Here is a 14,971-nt window from a genome sequence, read left to right as displayed (position 1 = left end):
ATCTTCTTTGTCCGGGGTGGGAGGAATAAAGTGATGATTAAGCTACTGATGTTAAATGGGGGAAGAGAGCAAGTTCAGACTACAATTTGTGCCAACTACTGTAGCATCCCCTCTTTTTCTGCTTCTCCTTTGAGGGCATAAGTGGGATTTAAGTAGTACATAGGCCCTGCACAGGAGTGAATTTCAGTCTTATCATATCACTTCATATATAACTAACTGAGAATTTGCTGGAAATTGTGCCTGACCCCATTACTGAAAAGGTGTATTAGCCCTTTGCCATGGAGGCTCACAATTTTACAGATGGTTATGGATCCTTGATTACTCCTGAAGGCCCAGACAGTGTTGATGTTCAGAAGTACCTTTTATCATCTGCACTTTGTGTGACAATTGCCACCTTTTCTCTCTGATACAGACCTTGTCACAATTATTCGTGTCTTTGTCATCTTTAAATTGGATGTAATTCAAAGCGCTGATTTTCATCTTTAAATCTTCATGTAGTTTAGGTCCCTCTAGCCTAAGAGACTGCGACTCTCCCCAGATACAATCGCAATAGTTGAATGATCAGCTGAAATGCATGAGAGCAGTCCCTCAATGTAAATTTCTGGGGGATGGCGACAAGGTTATTTCTGTAGAGAACCCTTGACTTCAGTATTTACTTTCACTTCTGTAAGTGATCCATCAGAACTCTAATTTGTTAACTATATAGTAAAAAGTTCATTTGTGTGCTTAGGCTTTTGCCTGAGATAGGTTGTTGTGGAAAAGTGCTAGGACCTTAAAAAAGGTTTTTTGATTACTGTGTTTGGAGATATTATTTCTGAGTTTTTGCTCCTTTTTATGATGCGTCCTTTTATGTAGTCAGTTGCTTGGAGTATGATGTTGAAAATTTTATTAGCTGTCTCTTAGTTGCTCTAAATATGCCCAGAATTTTAGACAATGGGTGTATGTTTCTTTTTAAAAAAATAAATCTGTCTAAAGAGCTAAGTATTATTAATAATAGACAGTGGAACTAGGTTTCAGAGCTAAAGCTTAATCCATTATGGGCACCTTTACAAAGGCTTGTCACATTCATTGATCAGGTATCAGAGGGTAGCCATGTTAGTCTGTATCCACAAAAACAACAAGGAGTCCGGACTCCTTGTTGTATTCATTGATCAGGTGTGTGATTACCTAGTCCAGAATATTCTTTGCTCCAAAATGCACTGTGTTAAAGATCTTTTAAAGTAGTGTCCAGGTCTCTTCTCCCAGACTTCTCAATGTTGTGTCTCATAACCATGGGCCCACATGACTCAGTCTGATCTTTTCAGAGACACCCAAAGTGTTCTTCTCTTGTACAGACACCCTGTTTTGTTTTGGAATGAAACAATATTCTCACTATACGCTGGTGCCTGTATTTTGAATGCTAGCCTCTCTGTCTTGCTAGTGGGTTCGTTAAATACCATCATAATATACCAGTTTTCTCTTGGATAACATGTTAAGAAGTCACCCTGCAAGGATACATCCTTAAGTATGGTGCAGTCAAATATAATTATAATTGTTTGTATAGACATTATTTTTAAGACCAAAAAATCAAAGAGGAGAGAAAACATAAAATGAAAATAGAATATTGAGTAACCATCTTGCAAAAATTACCTAGTCAGTATGGTTCATTATCTTGGAAACCTATTACAGAAGATCATAAAAATTATACACATAATAAAACTTACAAACACCAATGACTAGAGATCTGGGCTTATCCTTTTTCTTATAAATATCGCCACTCAATGTGTCAGAGTGACCTTGTGTCTCCTTTGTTCTCTATTTTAACTCCCTATGAACCACACAGCATAGTGTGGGGATGAGATAGGATAGGGTGTTCTATGAGGAGTAGTAGTGATACTCACCTAAATCTCAATCCTTCTAAATTCTGAATTTCTGGACATATGCACACCTTTATAGCTTCTCCTAAGAGAAGTTCACTGGCCCTCCTTTGGATGGTCATCATCTAATCAACTAGCTAGTAAATGTCTCTAGATCTTGGGAGTCTGAAGCAAAGCCTACAAGGCTAACCTACTACCTTGACCAGTTATTATCTGACCCATGAAAACCAGCTGTGACAAAGTTCCTCCTCTGCCTTGGTGGGCCCTGCACTTTTTGGCAGATTTGCTTGCCTCAGAGGTTCATGGCAGCCCTCAGTTTGGCCGCTTCCGCTAGAGGCTCAAACCTGCCGTTCACTCAGGTAACCTCATCACTGGCCAGCATGGGGGAAATGGAGAACAATCTCCACAGTCTCTGTTGACCCACCTAGTGGGTTGGGGACAGGCCAGATCCCTTTTCCAAATAGACCTTCCCTTCTGGTGTTTCTCACAGACCAGGTCAACTCTTCTTCTGTCTGTTCAGGAGTTGGAGGAATAGGGGGAATCCAGGCCCACTCTCTACACGGGGTTCCAGCCTAGGGCCCTGTGGATTGTAGCTGTCTCCAATGTCCCCTGTATCAGCTGTGTGACAGCCACAACTCCCTGGGATACTTCCCTATGGCCTTCCCCCAGCACCTTTATCCTCACTTCAGGATCTTCCTCCTGATCACGCTTATACTCTTCAATCCTCCAGCAGCACATCCCCTCCTCCCCCCCAACTGATGGGAGGTCCTTTTTAAACGAGGTGTCCTGAATAGCCTGCCTGCCATAATTGATTCTAGTAAGTTCTTAACTGGCTCCAGGTATCTTAATTAGCTTGCTTGTCTTCATTGGTTCTAGCAGGTTCCTGATTGCTCTAGGGCAGCCCTTGCTCTGATCACTCAGGGAACAGAAAACTATTCATCCAGTGGCCAGTATATTGCCTTCTACCAGACTCTTGTACCCTGCCTACTTCCCGGATCCCAATAGGACCAGACTCCTGTACCCCACTGGTCTAGGTCTGTCACACAGCCAACAAGATATATAATAGTCAGCTTCAAAATACTGGGCTATAATAAGACTTGGAAAGATTAGATAATTATTGGTAATTGCTGATAATCTTTGATTACAATGTACACACACAGACTACCTATCTGAAAATTTGATTTATTGATGGATATATTTTTCCATCAAAGTAAGAAAAATGCTGCTTATTAACTTATTAGAGTTTGATTTTAAGAATATTTGCCTAATACGCTTTAATATGTGAGGTTGACAGTGTGTGTTTTAACAGTTTCTAAAGTTTTAGCTTTTTGAATCTCAGTGTGTGCTGCTATTAAATAATTTTTGTCTGACTCCCTCCATAAGTTCTTGTAACTGTGAAAATTTTGATCGATAAAAATAAAATATGCTTAAGACCCTCAATTTTGCCCAACTGTGAACATTTAAATTGATAAAAATCAGAACAAAATGCTTAAAACTAAACATCAATATTATTCATCAAAACTATAAAAAAGTAAAAATCAAATTGTGCCAACTCTAGCTATTAGTGACCACACAAGCCACTCAAGTTGGAAAGGCCTGTGTAGAAACCAGAGCCCTCAAATTGAATTATAGTCTTGTAATTCAAATGTGGTTGTATTTATTTCATAAAATATATAAATGTGACAATTTAATCCAATTGAGGAAGTAAGCCATTTATGTGAAGAAGAAACCACATGCTTAGTCTTGGAATAATATGAAATGAGGAATGAGACGATGAATCATCCAGATTGAGAAACCACTCCCACTTAATCAACCATTGAGGAGGCTTCACCTTTGTTTCACCAGAGGCTCATAGCTCCCTCCCAGTATTTCCATCTTCCTTCAGTGTCCACCTCTTCCCTGGCAAAGTAAAGAAAGAAGGGTATGAATAATCACCATCTGTTGCAAAGTCTGATGTGGGTTAATTTCTTATTGTTATCCAGTTAAATTGGCCTACCATGAGGGCAAGGCCTTCTGTACCAATTAAGCGCCATATAGTTGCTGTTCTGGAGGATCTGCTGCAGAGTTGATCCATAACTCTTGATAGTGGGAGGGGATACAATTTAAAGGTTTGGGGGCACTTGAGCACCCCACACATTGCTTCTGGCCCCTTTCTTACTTCCCCTGCACCTCCCACACCTGCTCCAAGCCAGTGCCACCTTGCCCCCACTCCCTTCACAGCTCCTTCCCCACTCACTTCTCCTATTGCCTCCCTGCTGCAGGCATGGCATGAGCCAGAGCGAGCTACAGAGACCGCAGGTAACTGTGGCTGCAGGTGAAGAAGGGATGAGACTCAGGCGGCTTCCCTGTGTCCCCTCTGGTGGAGCTGCACTGCCAGCCCCATCTCTCTTCCCTGCTCCAGGCACCTCCTAGTGGGGATCAGCACGAATGCTAGGTGTCGGTGCCTTTCCCAACCACATCCCTCTCAGCCATGCTCAGCCCAACTCCCACCCTGGAAGAAATCTGGAGGGGCACATGGCCTCACGTGATGCCATTGCCTCTGGTCTGCTGACACATCACCCTGTATCTGCTGAACTCCAATGCTCCTACACCCTGTGTAGTCCATTATAGAAGCCTACATTGTGAGAAACCTGAGGTGAACTACAGCAGAGGCTACAGTTCCATTTTTATACAGATGCAGTAACCCCAGTACCTTAAGTGTGTGACAGAAAGGGGCTGTAGATGCTATTCCGGTTGGACCCTGGGAATCCTTCCATTGACTTCAACCGGCTTTGGATCAAGGCCATAGATTGTAAAGTGATTGAAAATCCTTAGGGATGAAAGGTGCTATACAATGCTACTTTGCACTTCTACTCCATCATCCACCTGAGACTCTCAGGGTACTTTACAAATTTAGTCTCACAACACCCTTGTGAGGCACATAAGTAAGCATTACTGTAGGAGCAGCAGTGACTGCTCTAGTCAAAGTCACATAGGCAAGTAGCATTTTCTGTTTCATATGCCTTACCATTCTGACCCCCTCTTTACAGTTACTTGCAACTTTCTGAAATTTTGACCTTTGAGGCTGAAATTTTCCAGTCTGGTTTCTGCTGGAGGATGCTTTTTTTTGTTTGAATGGGTGAGCAAAACCGTTTATTTATGTATTGGATTATGAAGAGAGTGGGAGAAAAACGTATCTTTTCCCCGTTAGGAACAAAACCAACTCTTCCCTCTTTTATTTATGCAGATCTAGTGCCAAAACAGCTGGGGGGAGGGAGGGGGTATTGGAATTTAGCATAATCGCCCTTTTTGACTGTCCTGTTGATAAATGGCCTGGAGTTGATCCAGGTATGACCTGCTGGAAATTGCACCCGGTGCATGTGCAGTACCCCCCGAGGGGTGGGGTATTGGTAAAGCGTTTGAGGAGTAAATCATGAGAGCGGAGTGGTAGCTCAAAGGTTTATAAGGGGAAAGTTACCCAGCATTTGCTACAGGCTGGGCTGGGCTGCTGTAGTGCAGAGGCCGAGGGAGGGGGCGATACAGGAGTGGAGGAAGCGCTTTGGAAAAGGGAACGGCAACAGCCCAAACTTCTGCTGCCAAGAGGGCTGGAACCGTGACAGCGGAGCCCGACTCCCGGGCCAGGGGCTTAGACCCGGGACGCATCCCCACTGAGCCCCAGCTCCAGGAAAGGCGGCGGCGCTTCACCCGCTGCCACACACGGGCTCGGGAAACGCTGCGAGCGGTAGTGGGAGAGGGGCTCCGGCTCAGGTGTCTGATAGCGCCTGCTGTGGAGGCAGAGATCCGCCCCCAGGGAGCCGCTGGGGCCGGGGTAGGAGGAAAGGCTGCCGCCGCTGGAGAATCCCTTCAATCCAACGCTTGGAAGAGGGAGGGGACGGCGCTCCAGTGAGCGATGTCCAAGAGCGAGCGAGGGAGAGGAGAGGGAGTGAGTCAGTGATCCGCTGCAGCTCGCTTTCTGCTGCTGCGGAGCCTGCTGCTCAACTCTACCCGCTCTTTGCCTGGACATGTCTTGAAACACTTGGGTCGTTCCGTCCCTCGCCTTTCTCTCTCTCCCCCTCCCCACCCCCTTTCAAGTTTGAAAATCGAATGGGTACACGCCGAAATGCGGCCATCGGGATATGGGCAGGGGCGCTGGATTTGCTGCGCGTTGGACCTGTGCTGAAGAACAGAAGGGTGGCAAAGTTCATACTTTAGACGCTTGACAATTTTTTTTAATTAAACAAAGTGTGCGGGGAATCAACTAAACTAGAGTGGACTTTGGGAGAGAAGTATTAAGTCCAGCTGGTCTGGTGAGTTCTTAGATTTTGTTTTCCCTGGATTTTAAAAAAATATTTAATTGTATTTATGTTGTCCAGTAGCATAAATAGGCTTTAATGAAGTACACACTACTGTGTTTGTCTGGCTAGTGTGTGTGGGTATATACACACACTCCTATGTATACCTATGTTTTGATCCCTCAACAGACACACATCTATTTCCCTCCCTCGATATAGACAAAGATATCTAGATAGTTCAGTCAAAACCTGTACAATACGGAACCAAATTCAGAAGGCTTGTTGCAAAGATGTTCGACTGGGTTTTGCATTATTTTAAAGTGTAACTTGTTTTAGAAATGGTGCCTGTGGAAGAAGAACAAGGAGTCCGGGGCGATGTGTTGTGGTGCAGCGCCCTCTAGCCTGCGCACTGGGTACGGCGGCTCCTTTTCCCCCCACGGCTGCCAAGTTCAGCGTTGTCTGGAGACACAAGGGACCGGGAGGAGCCCCATTGCCCTCTTATCCCGCTGGTCCTTGCTCCAGAGGTGCTCCAGTTCTGTCTAGAACCATAAATGAGGTCGCGGGGTCTTTGCGTCAGGACTTTACAATCATTTCCATCAAGCCACTAAAAAGGCAAACTTGAGATATTTGTGAGTCGATTACTTCTGATCCGGTCCTGAATGTGTGAAGATTTAGTCATAGATCAAGCAGGAATCGTTGGGGCTCCCAGTGCTGCCGCATCGATCGATTGATTTATTTGGCTAGGAAAAAAACGGTGCACGGCGAATGCGTAATAAACGTGCTCCTGTAATCTTCTCTCGCCCTTTGCTTGCTTGCTTCCTGTGGCGATGAACTCCGGTTTCTTCCAGGCAATTAGGTTTCTCAGTGAGTCTGCCGAGTCAGAATTCCCTAAACAAATGTTTGATCGTTATTAAGCGTTTATCATTTATTAATGAATGGCGATCACTCCAAGGAACATTTGGGAGTATTAATCTTTAATGTTATTTACATGTACGTGCCAGGACGATATCATTTCAGCTTTATCCCAAATGGCTATTTCTTTATTGGTAGCATTTACTATTTCAAGGAATGTCTAGGAACTAAATCAAAGGTGTTGGACCTTTTCAAAACCAATGCACCTTATAGCTAACGTGCAGTAGAATTTCGCAAACATTGTAAAAGATAAGACTTCAGGATCCACTCAGGTAACCACATTTTACATCTGGTCATTTATATAAATAATTTGGCCAATCCCACCCATTCCTGTGGTTAAGATTTTCTATCTTAGAGAACAGGGATATGTGTGTGTATGCATATTAGGTTGCACGCTATTATCTACTAAACCGCAAATTGTACACTGTTACTACAAATAAAAGTACCAGCGAGCCCAGGGTTATAATTTCAGGTCAGTGTAAAAGTTCTTTCTTTACATGGAGCAATAGTGTTCTGTCTCGCTGTCCCCGTAGTTGTTTATTTTTTCCCCTTTCCATAACTTGTTAGAGACTTTCATGTACACAGCTACTGAATGATGATAACTGAATTCAGCTGGGAGTCATGAAATACCTGACCTTGGTTTTCCCTCCCCTTCCAAAAAACCCTTTCTGGAGAGCTCCCTATTGAGAACAATCTTTTTGGCTCCCATGATTTAGGTCTCCACTTCTTCTTTTAAACACCCTAAACACTTGTCTCTGAGGTTGAGGGAATAAGCGAAGGGCAAGAGAGATTCTTACACTGAGCCAAATCTTGCTCTCTTCAGTGTAATCACTGTGGTTACTCGTGTGAGTAAGGCGTCCAGGATTTGGTCCGGTGTCGCTTACATTTTGGACTTGATAATCTTTATGCATAAGGTTTTGTTTTGTTTTTGGTGTATCTTTGGACTTCCTTTTAGATATTTACAAATGTCCAGACTACTGTCTGAAGAGTTCTGCTTTTTTCAAGTTTTAAATAAGCCGTCTAATAAAATAACTGTACACAATGGAATGCAAAGCTGTCCTTGTCTCCCAAGTTGGTATTTTTGTCTTTTCCGTCTTCAATTTCTGGCCGGATAATGAGGAGGTTAGTGGTGTTTGGGCTACAGGGCGTAGTATGCATGCCACTTTCCAGAGCTGGAGTTTGCAGAGGTTAGGTTTTCTTACCCAGCTGTGCATACAAGTCTTGGGGAAACACTCCCACTCGTTGCACTGGGAACTTTGTACTGTGTGGTGTGTTATCACTGGAGGAGGTTGATTCGGTTCTAGCCGGATTCCTTTTAGGGTTCGTTGAATAAGCAGGAAACTATAAAGCAATGATGGTCCTGTAAACGAGAGGAGATAAATTTAAATGCCGATTGCAATAATCTCGGACGGTTTGAAACAGCAAACTCTGAAGTTTTTATAACAAAAGAAAAGATCCCCCGTTTTCAGCTTCTAGATTACTAACATCATACCCCGCTCTGCTCGTTTTTTAACTTGCAAATACCAACAGAAATAAGAACAAAAATTAGCAGGGCGAAGGCTGAGTTTTCGCTGCCTCTGCTTTGTTACCGAAAGCTTTTTTTAAGCAAAAACCAGTGAAATGAGTCCTGCCATCGAGGAGAGATAGTGGATCTTTTGATGTGAAGGGTATAATAATTTAGGAGCCAGATGGTTGGGAGCCCTGGAGTCTCTGGAAGTGTGGTTTAGGTTTTCATGCCAGGGAAATTAGTTCCGGAGGGGGGGGGGGGTGGTGGCAGGCCTGGCCTGCGGAGGAATATAGAAATGCAGAGTGCAGCGGCCCGGGAGAGGGGAGCGGGACGGCGGCGAGGGGAGAAAGAGAAGGAGTGGGGCAGGTCACCATGCGGCGCTGGGCGCCCACGAAGCCCCTCCACACATCTCCTCCCCGCCGGCAATGAGAGGTGAGGGACTGGCGCGCCTGGCTCTGGCGGCCTCTTTGGGGAAACTTTCGGGCGACTTTGAGGCGTGGGGCAGAAGTTTGGGGCTGGGGGCCCGGGAGAAAGGAGCGCAGCCGGCAGGGTGCAGAGCCTGCCGAGCCCGGGCTGCTGTCCGCGGGCTCTGCTCCCGCTGCCCCGCTCGCACGCAGCCCGCAAAGGCTGCAGCCCCCGGCCCCGGAGGGGACTGTGTCCTGGAAGTTGGGCAGGGAGTTTGGGGGCAAGAGGGGGCGTTCGGGGGTGGACGGTGAATGGGAAGGTGCCTGTAGCCCTCCCCCCGCCGCTACCTCCTTCCTGCAAGGTTGATTGCAGCCGCCGCTCACTATCTTGCCTCCCCCGGGGTCGATGAGCATGGTGGGGGCCAGGGGGTGGGTGAGAGGAGACGTGAGGGGAATAGTAAGTCCCTGGAAGTGAGCTTGGAAACAAGAGGCTGGCGCGGCGTTAATGGCCTGGATTCATTTGCTACACAATCAAATCAAAGCCACGATGCAGGGGCGGGGAGCGTGGGGGGAGAAGACCTGGACGAGTTAAACCTGCGCTCACGAGTCTCTTTTCCTGCCTGGCTCCATCAGGCCACGTTATCGCGGAAACGGAGCTGAAAAATGTGAAAGATCTCCCATTCTCATCCCTCCCAGCTATGCTTTAGAGACTTCTTTTTGTGTGGCATGGTGGCTGTTTCTGGTCAGTTCACTATGAAGCTACAGCTTCTCTCGTTTTAATGCTTGTAAAAGGGTCTTGTTATTACGAGTTTAAATGAGCAGAGAAATAGTCAGAGAGTTGGCTGTAATTTTGTCTGCAGGAGTCTATTAAATTACGCCTAGGAAGAGAGGAGGAGATAATTTTGTACCCTGAAGGGAAGGTGTCTGTCTGTACGCATTATGCATTTAATGGCCCATTGTAAACTTAATATCCATGGTAAGCCGACGAAGATTCGCAATGAATAAATATCTCCGGCTGATTTTCCTCTTTGTTTGCGCTTTTGCAATGTATCTACCATTGTTTGTCCCTTGGATTCCTTTGACACGTAAAGAGCAAAGCGTGCACTGAAGAACTCAAGGTTTCTGATTCCTCCCTCTTCTCCCTCCCCCATGTTCTGTTTCTAAAATGCTCAAGCTGAAATTCTTCTTCAGGAGTTTACATTTTGTGTAGCAACCATAATAAATTGTGAAGTTTCACTACCAAAAATGTACTTTTTAAAAAAACAAAAACCCCTTTAGTAAGTTTTCACTTACCATGTATTTATTACAGTTACAAATTTGACACAATAATAAGCATAATGTTAATAATGTCACTTATTTTTAGGGGAATTTCTTAAAAGCTATTATACTGCCCTTGATATCTTTGAATATTAAACTTACGATACATTTTACACAGTTTTAAATTACTGTATTAATAGATGTATGGGAGGGATAGCTACATTCATTTTTTTAATTATTGTGTTCCTTACACTATGCATAAAGCTCTGATTTATATGTGCAGATTTAAATATTGTTTGATTGAAACTTCATCTATTACTACTGTAATGTCTCTTCATTTTAAAAGAGAAGCAATAATGGGTGTCAGTTATGCCAATGGTCTAATAACTTCACTTGAAGAAAAGCTTTATAGGGGCCCAATTCTGCTTCCTTTGAAGGTCAGTGGCAAAACTCCCATTCCCTTCTGTGGAAGAAAGGAGTACAATACTTAAAAGAAAAATCTTAAAAAACAAAGTTGCACTTAAAATGTTACCCCTTTTAGATAAAGTGGTTTGGTCACCAAAAGTTTCAAGATAATCACTTGCTACGTTGAGACTTTCAGGTATTTGATAGTTTTCTGTATATTATAATAAAAAAAGCATTATGTATATTGCACAAGAGATTATATGGTATCTCATTACAATTTTCCCTTGTGAAACTCATCAACAATAATGGCTGATTAAGAGTCTTTTAATGATAGAGTATCATTAAAGCCACTGTTACATATGAATATAAGAAAGTTACAGAGCTGTTTTGGCATAGTAAGCCATTTGAGACACAATAAAGATTAAAGTCTCCTTTTCCTGGAGTGAGGGTTCAGTCCTTCAACCTTTACTCAAGCAAATATCGCTGCTAATGCAAAACTTCTACATTTTCTTTTTGCCTGTTGTGAGTTTCAGAGTATTTGTGCACTACATAGAGTAGTTAGGAAATAGGTCAATTTCAGGGATTTAATAAGCCAAAATGTTTATAGCATATAGGGCTTGTGTTTACCCACAAGTTTAAACTATTATGTTAATCTTCCCAACAATGTGCATTTTCCAAATAACTTTCTGGCTTTAATAAAATAATTCAACTGTAAGCTTTCATCATGTGTTAATTTTTTGAATACAAACCCTTCCCCCCACCCATCCCGGCAAACTAGTCTCGGGATTTTGACCTAAAACTTGACTCACCTTTAAACAGTTACAGTCTAATATGGAAACTTCAGGGCTATAAGCAACTATTCTTTTAAACAGGTAATGCTTAATTGCTGAGAAATGAAAATATATTGGTAGGGTCTACAAACTCATTGTCTTTGTCTCCCTCTTCAGGCTCTGCAGCAAAGGCCTGGTCATGCAAGCTCTTACTCAAATAGCAACTTTTTGAATGAAAAAAGCGTTTGCAGATTCATATCCTAAAAGTTTACAAATTGTACTCACCAGAGCTTTTTTGATGTTGATGTTGATGCATAAAGATGTTTTGGCTTGTTAAGGTAGTATATAAATTAAAGAAGTTGTTAACGTAAGTGTGTGTGTGTATGCATGTATATTTACATTTATCTCTCTCTCTGTATATATCTATATACACACACACATTAGTTCCCACTTATTAAAAATTCATGGGAAAAATCTCAGTAGAACAAAACGCTAGAAACTACTATAGAGCCCAATTTTCATTGGCAGAAGAATGTACTAGAGGCATTTCTTGAGTACACAAAACTCCCATTGAAGTTTCCCTGTAGCTATAGGACAAACTGTGCTAATAAGAAAGACCCTAATCCTGTAGTCACGTATGCATGTCCCACTGAACTCAACTGGATAGTCTTGTGAGTAGATGATGGATGGTATTGTGGTTAAGGTGCTCGACTTAGGGCTCAGGAAATCTATGTTTTAATTCCTGGTTTTTTCATGGTCATTCTATGTGACTTTGGGCATATCTCTCTGTCTTAGTTCCCCACAGAGGTGGGGTGGGAGGGAGGAGAGGGGAGGCATAAGTGGTCACATGCCCCCCAGATTTGCTGCTTGGTTTGTACAGAGCATGGTCTGTAACACTGCTGAAGCTGGCGTCCTTTACTCTGCCCCCACCCCGCCCGCACCCTCCACTATCAGCAGGCACAGGTCATGTCTGGTTCCCCATGTATAAAATGGGGACAATTAAACTTCCTTTAAATGTCTTCCATAGTCCCAAGCTCCTTTGTGTTGGAACTGGCTCTTACTAAAGTAAGTGTGTGTGTGTGGTGCCTAGTACATGGGGGGCCCCAAGCTTGGTTATAGTCTGTAGGCACTAGTGTATAAATAATAGTAAGTTGCATACGTTTGTGAAAGATCGATGCCCAGTTTAATTCAGTGATTTACAGCTATGGTAGTGGTGGAAGCATACTAGCCCTAACTTTTGGCCTAATTTCATTCTTTCTATTGCTGTCTGAATATTTACTAATTTGTCTTAGTATTTTTTCTTATTCAGAGTGATATAGTATCTTTATCAGTTAAGTTTCCTTTTATGTAAGAAAGCTTCCACTACAGAAAAACAATTGCATCATATATTTAAAAATGAAACGCTGAAGAAAAATGTGAATATTAGTTACATAATTTCTTCCAAATAGGAAATCAAAGAATGTCTGGTTATGGCATTTCAGAGGAGTATACTGTGTACTTTTATGAACATGTGGCAATGAAATTTAGTTAAGCAAACTGTTTTGCTATATTTTGAAAATGGATAGAAAATCGTAGACTCGTGATATTTCAGAGATAACATTTTAAGAGTTTAAAATGTAGCTTTGGCTAAAATGTTTCTGGAATGTAGTCATTTTGGCTCACTAAGAATGAGTTATAGGTGATTAAAATACAGCCTGATGTTTTTATAAAGCATTGTATACTACATCACCTGACATCTTTACATTGTTAGATTCCCCCCTCCCCCCCATAATTCTTTTGTCTATAGAATTAACATTATTTCATATCTTTGGGTCTTAATCAAGACATATTACATAGAGGTCTTCAGATAATCCGAGATCTATTATTTAAAATTTCCAATATCTGTCTAAATTATGTCACAAACTAAAAATCCCACATTTAAAACTTCATGTTTTGAGGTACAGAAATATCAATTAGTAATTTTATCTAGGTGGGATATTATTCTGTGTAACTGATAGACATCTCTTGTTCCAGGTTTTAAATCAGCAATTTGCCCAAGCTGCTGTTCAGGGCTGGATTCCTTACTGGCAGCCAGGCAATCATGATTTAAATATTTGTGTACTGTTTAGAAGTGACAGATTCTATATTTGAAGTTCCTATGGAAATTAAGCAATAACTGCTTAAAAGTATAATACAATATTATTAGATGTCACATAATAATGTTGGAGTAGTTAAAATGCTAATGGTGTTTACACTTTTCAGAATTCTGAGTTGAATAGATGTAATGTATTTTCATAAATTCAAGATTCACGTTTTCAGTCAAAGTGAGATGTGAGGAGGACAGGATAATAATGCATTCATCTGTAAACAGACTTCACTTTTCTTTATGAAGGGAATATGATCTTTCAAATTTTGGTACCATATGAACAGCTAGTGGTAAGTTTAAGGTTGGCAGGAGTGTCAAAAGTCAGCAGTGTTATCAGTAATGGAAACACACAGTTGCCAACTTTCACGAGGTAAATAAGCACCCCGACTTTCACAATAAGCCAAAAATCAAGCTAATTCCATTTCAAAACAAGACAGAAACAAGCCAATCCCTAAGAACCCCAACACTCTGTGACTAGTTCCCCTCCCTACCCCGCCCCCCGGCGTGCAGTCTGGGACTTTGGTGGACCCGCTGTACACCCCTCACTCTCTTTCCCCCCCTCCAAAAAAAAAAAGAAAAAGAAAAAGCAACCAGCTACTAGCCAACAAGCCGATTAAGCCAAAAACAAGTGCAATTTCTGCATTTTTTTTTTCGTGGGTTTGGCATGTCTGATTACCTTTCTAAAAAGAAGAATTCCATAATATTATTGAGGGAGGAAAGGGGAAATGTGCATTGTGACACATAATGTAAGCTGTATCAAAGAGTGGTTTCTGAAAGTTTGCTTTTGAATTAAAAAAAACAACCACCACCACCTCAGAATTGGAGGAATTTAAAATATAATCTTAAATGCAAAGACAAATTCAGAGGCAGACTCCTTCCTCGCCCTTTAATTTTAACAAATTGGGCAAACCATACCTTAATGTGAAAATAGCCACAGGATGGTAACAGGAGGGCACAAGAAATTCTGTAAGGGTGAGTTTGTGGAGTTTCCATGAAATCATCCTGTCTGTGGGGAAAGTTTAGGGAGGGCACAGAGGAAGAAGATTCACTAATGCACAGAAAGGGGATTATTAGTGCCATGCATGCATGGTGTGCCCCTCTGTACTGCTGCCATGTGCTTGACCCTGGCTTCTGCTAAAGTTGTTGCCCCTTCTAAGGGGATGGAGACCATAATCATCAAGCCTCAGCTCTGCTTCACTGCTTAGATACTAAGATGATCAGTGCTCCATAAATACGTTAGAGAGATGGATAAGGCATGTGTATAATCTGGACAACTCTTCCACTCCTGTCTATACCGATGAAAAGTGAAACGTGAACAGCTTCAGTGAGGGGTCCGCGACTGTGGAGGTGACAACCCTTCCTATGTTTCTGTGCCACGGAAAGCAGTGCCTGCTTGCAAAAGCAGAGATACAGTTGAGATCCTTGTATAGTCAAAGCACTTTTGTGAGATATGTTTTTGTTTAG

The 14,971-nt window shown here is 42.5% G+C and overlaps 1 protein-coding gene across 8 annotated transcripts in view; it reads left to right on the top strand.

Moving 5' to 3' along the window:
- Window positions 1–5,595: 5,595 nt before the first annotated feature.
- Window positions 5,596–14,971, top strand: part of FAT1 (FAT atypical cadherin 1) — a 148,910-nt gene continuing 139,534 nt past the window's right edge. For 6 of the 8 annotated variants that reach the window (XM_073341878.2, XM_078852525.1, XM_073341875.2 and 3 more), the window contains exon 1: window positions 8,842–8,978. In XM_073341878.2, the coding sequence (XP_073197979.2) occupies window positions 8,972–8,978 (7 nt within the window). In that variant the 5' untranslated portion in view covers window positions 8,842–8,971. Of the gene's footprint in view, window positions 6,143–8,840; window positions 8,979–14,971 lie in introns of those variants that run through there. The other 2 variants (XM_073341873.2, XR_012158655.2) reach the window with 2 other exon arrangements.

Source organism: Lepidochelys kempii, chromosome 4, assembly GCF_965140285.1.
Source record: "Lepidochelys kempii isolate rLepKem1 chromosome 4, rLepKem1.hap1, whole genome shotgun sequence".
Lineage (NCBI taxonomy): Eukaryota > Metazoa > Chordata > Testudines > Cheloniidae > Lepidochelys > Lepidochelys kempii.
Note: the sequence above shows the minus strand (reverse complement) of the source record. Positions and strands in the feature narration are given on the sequence as shown.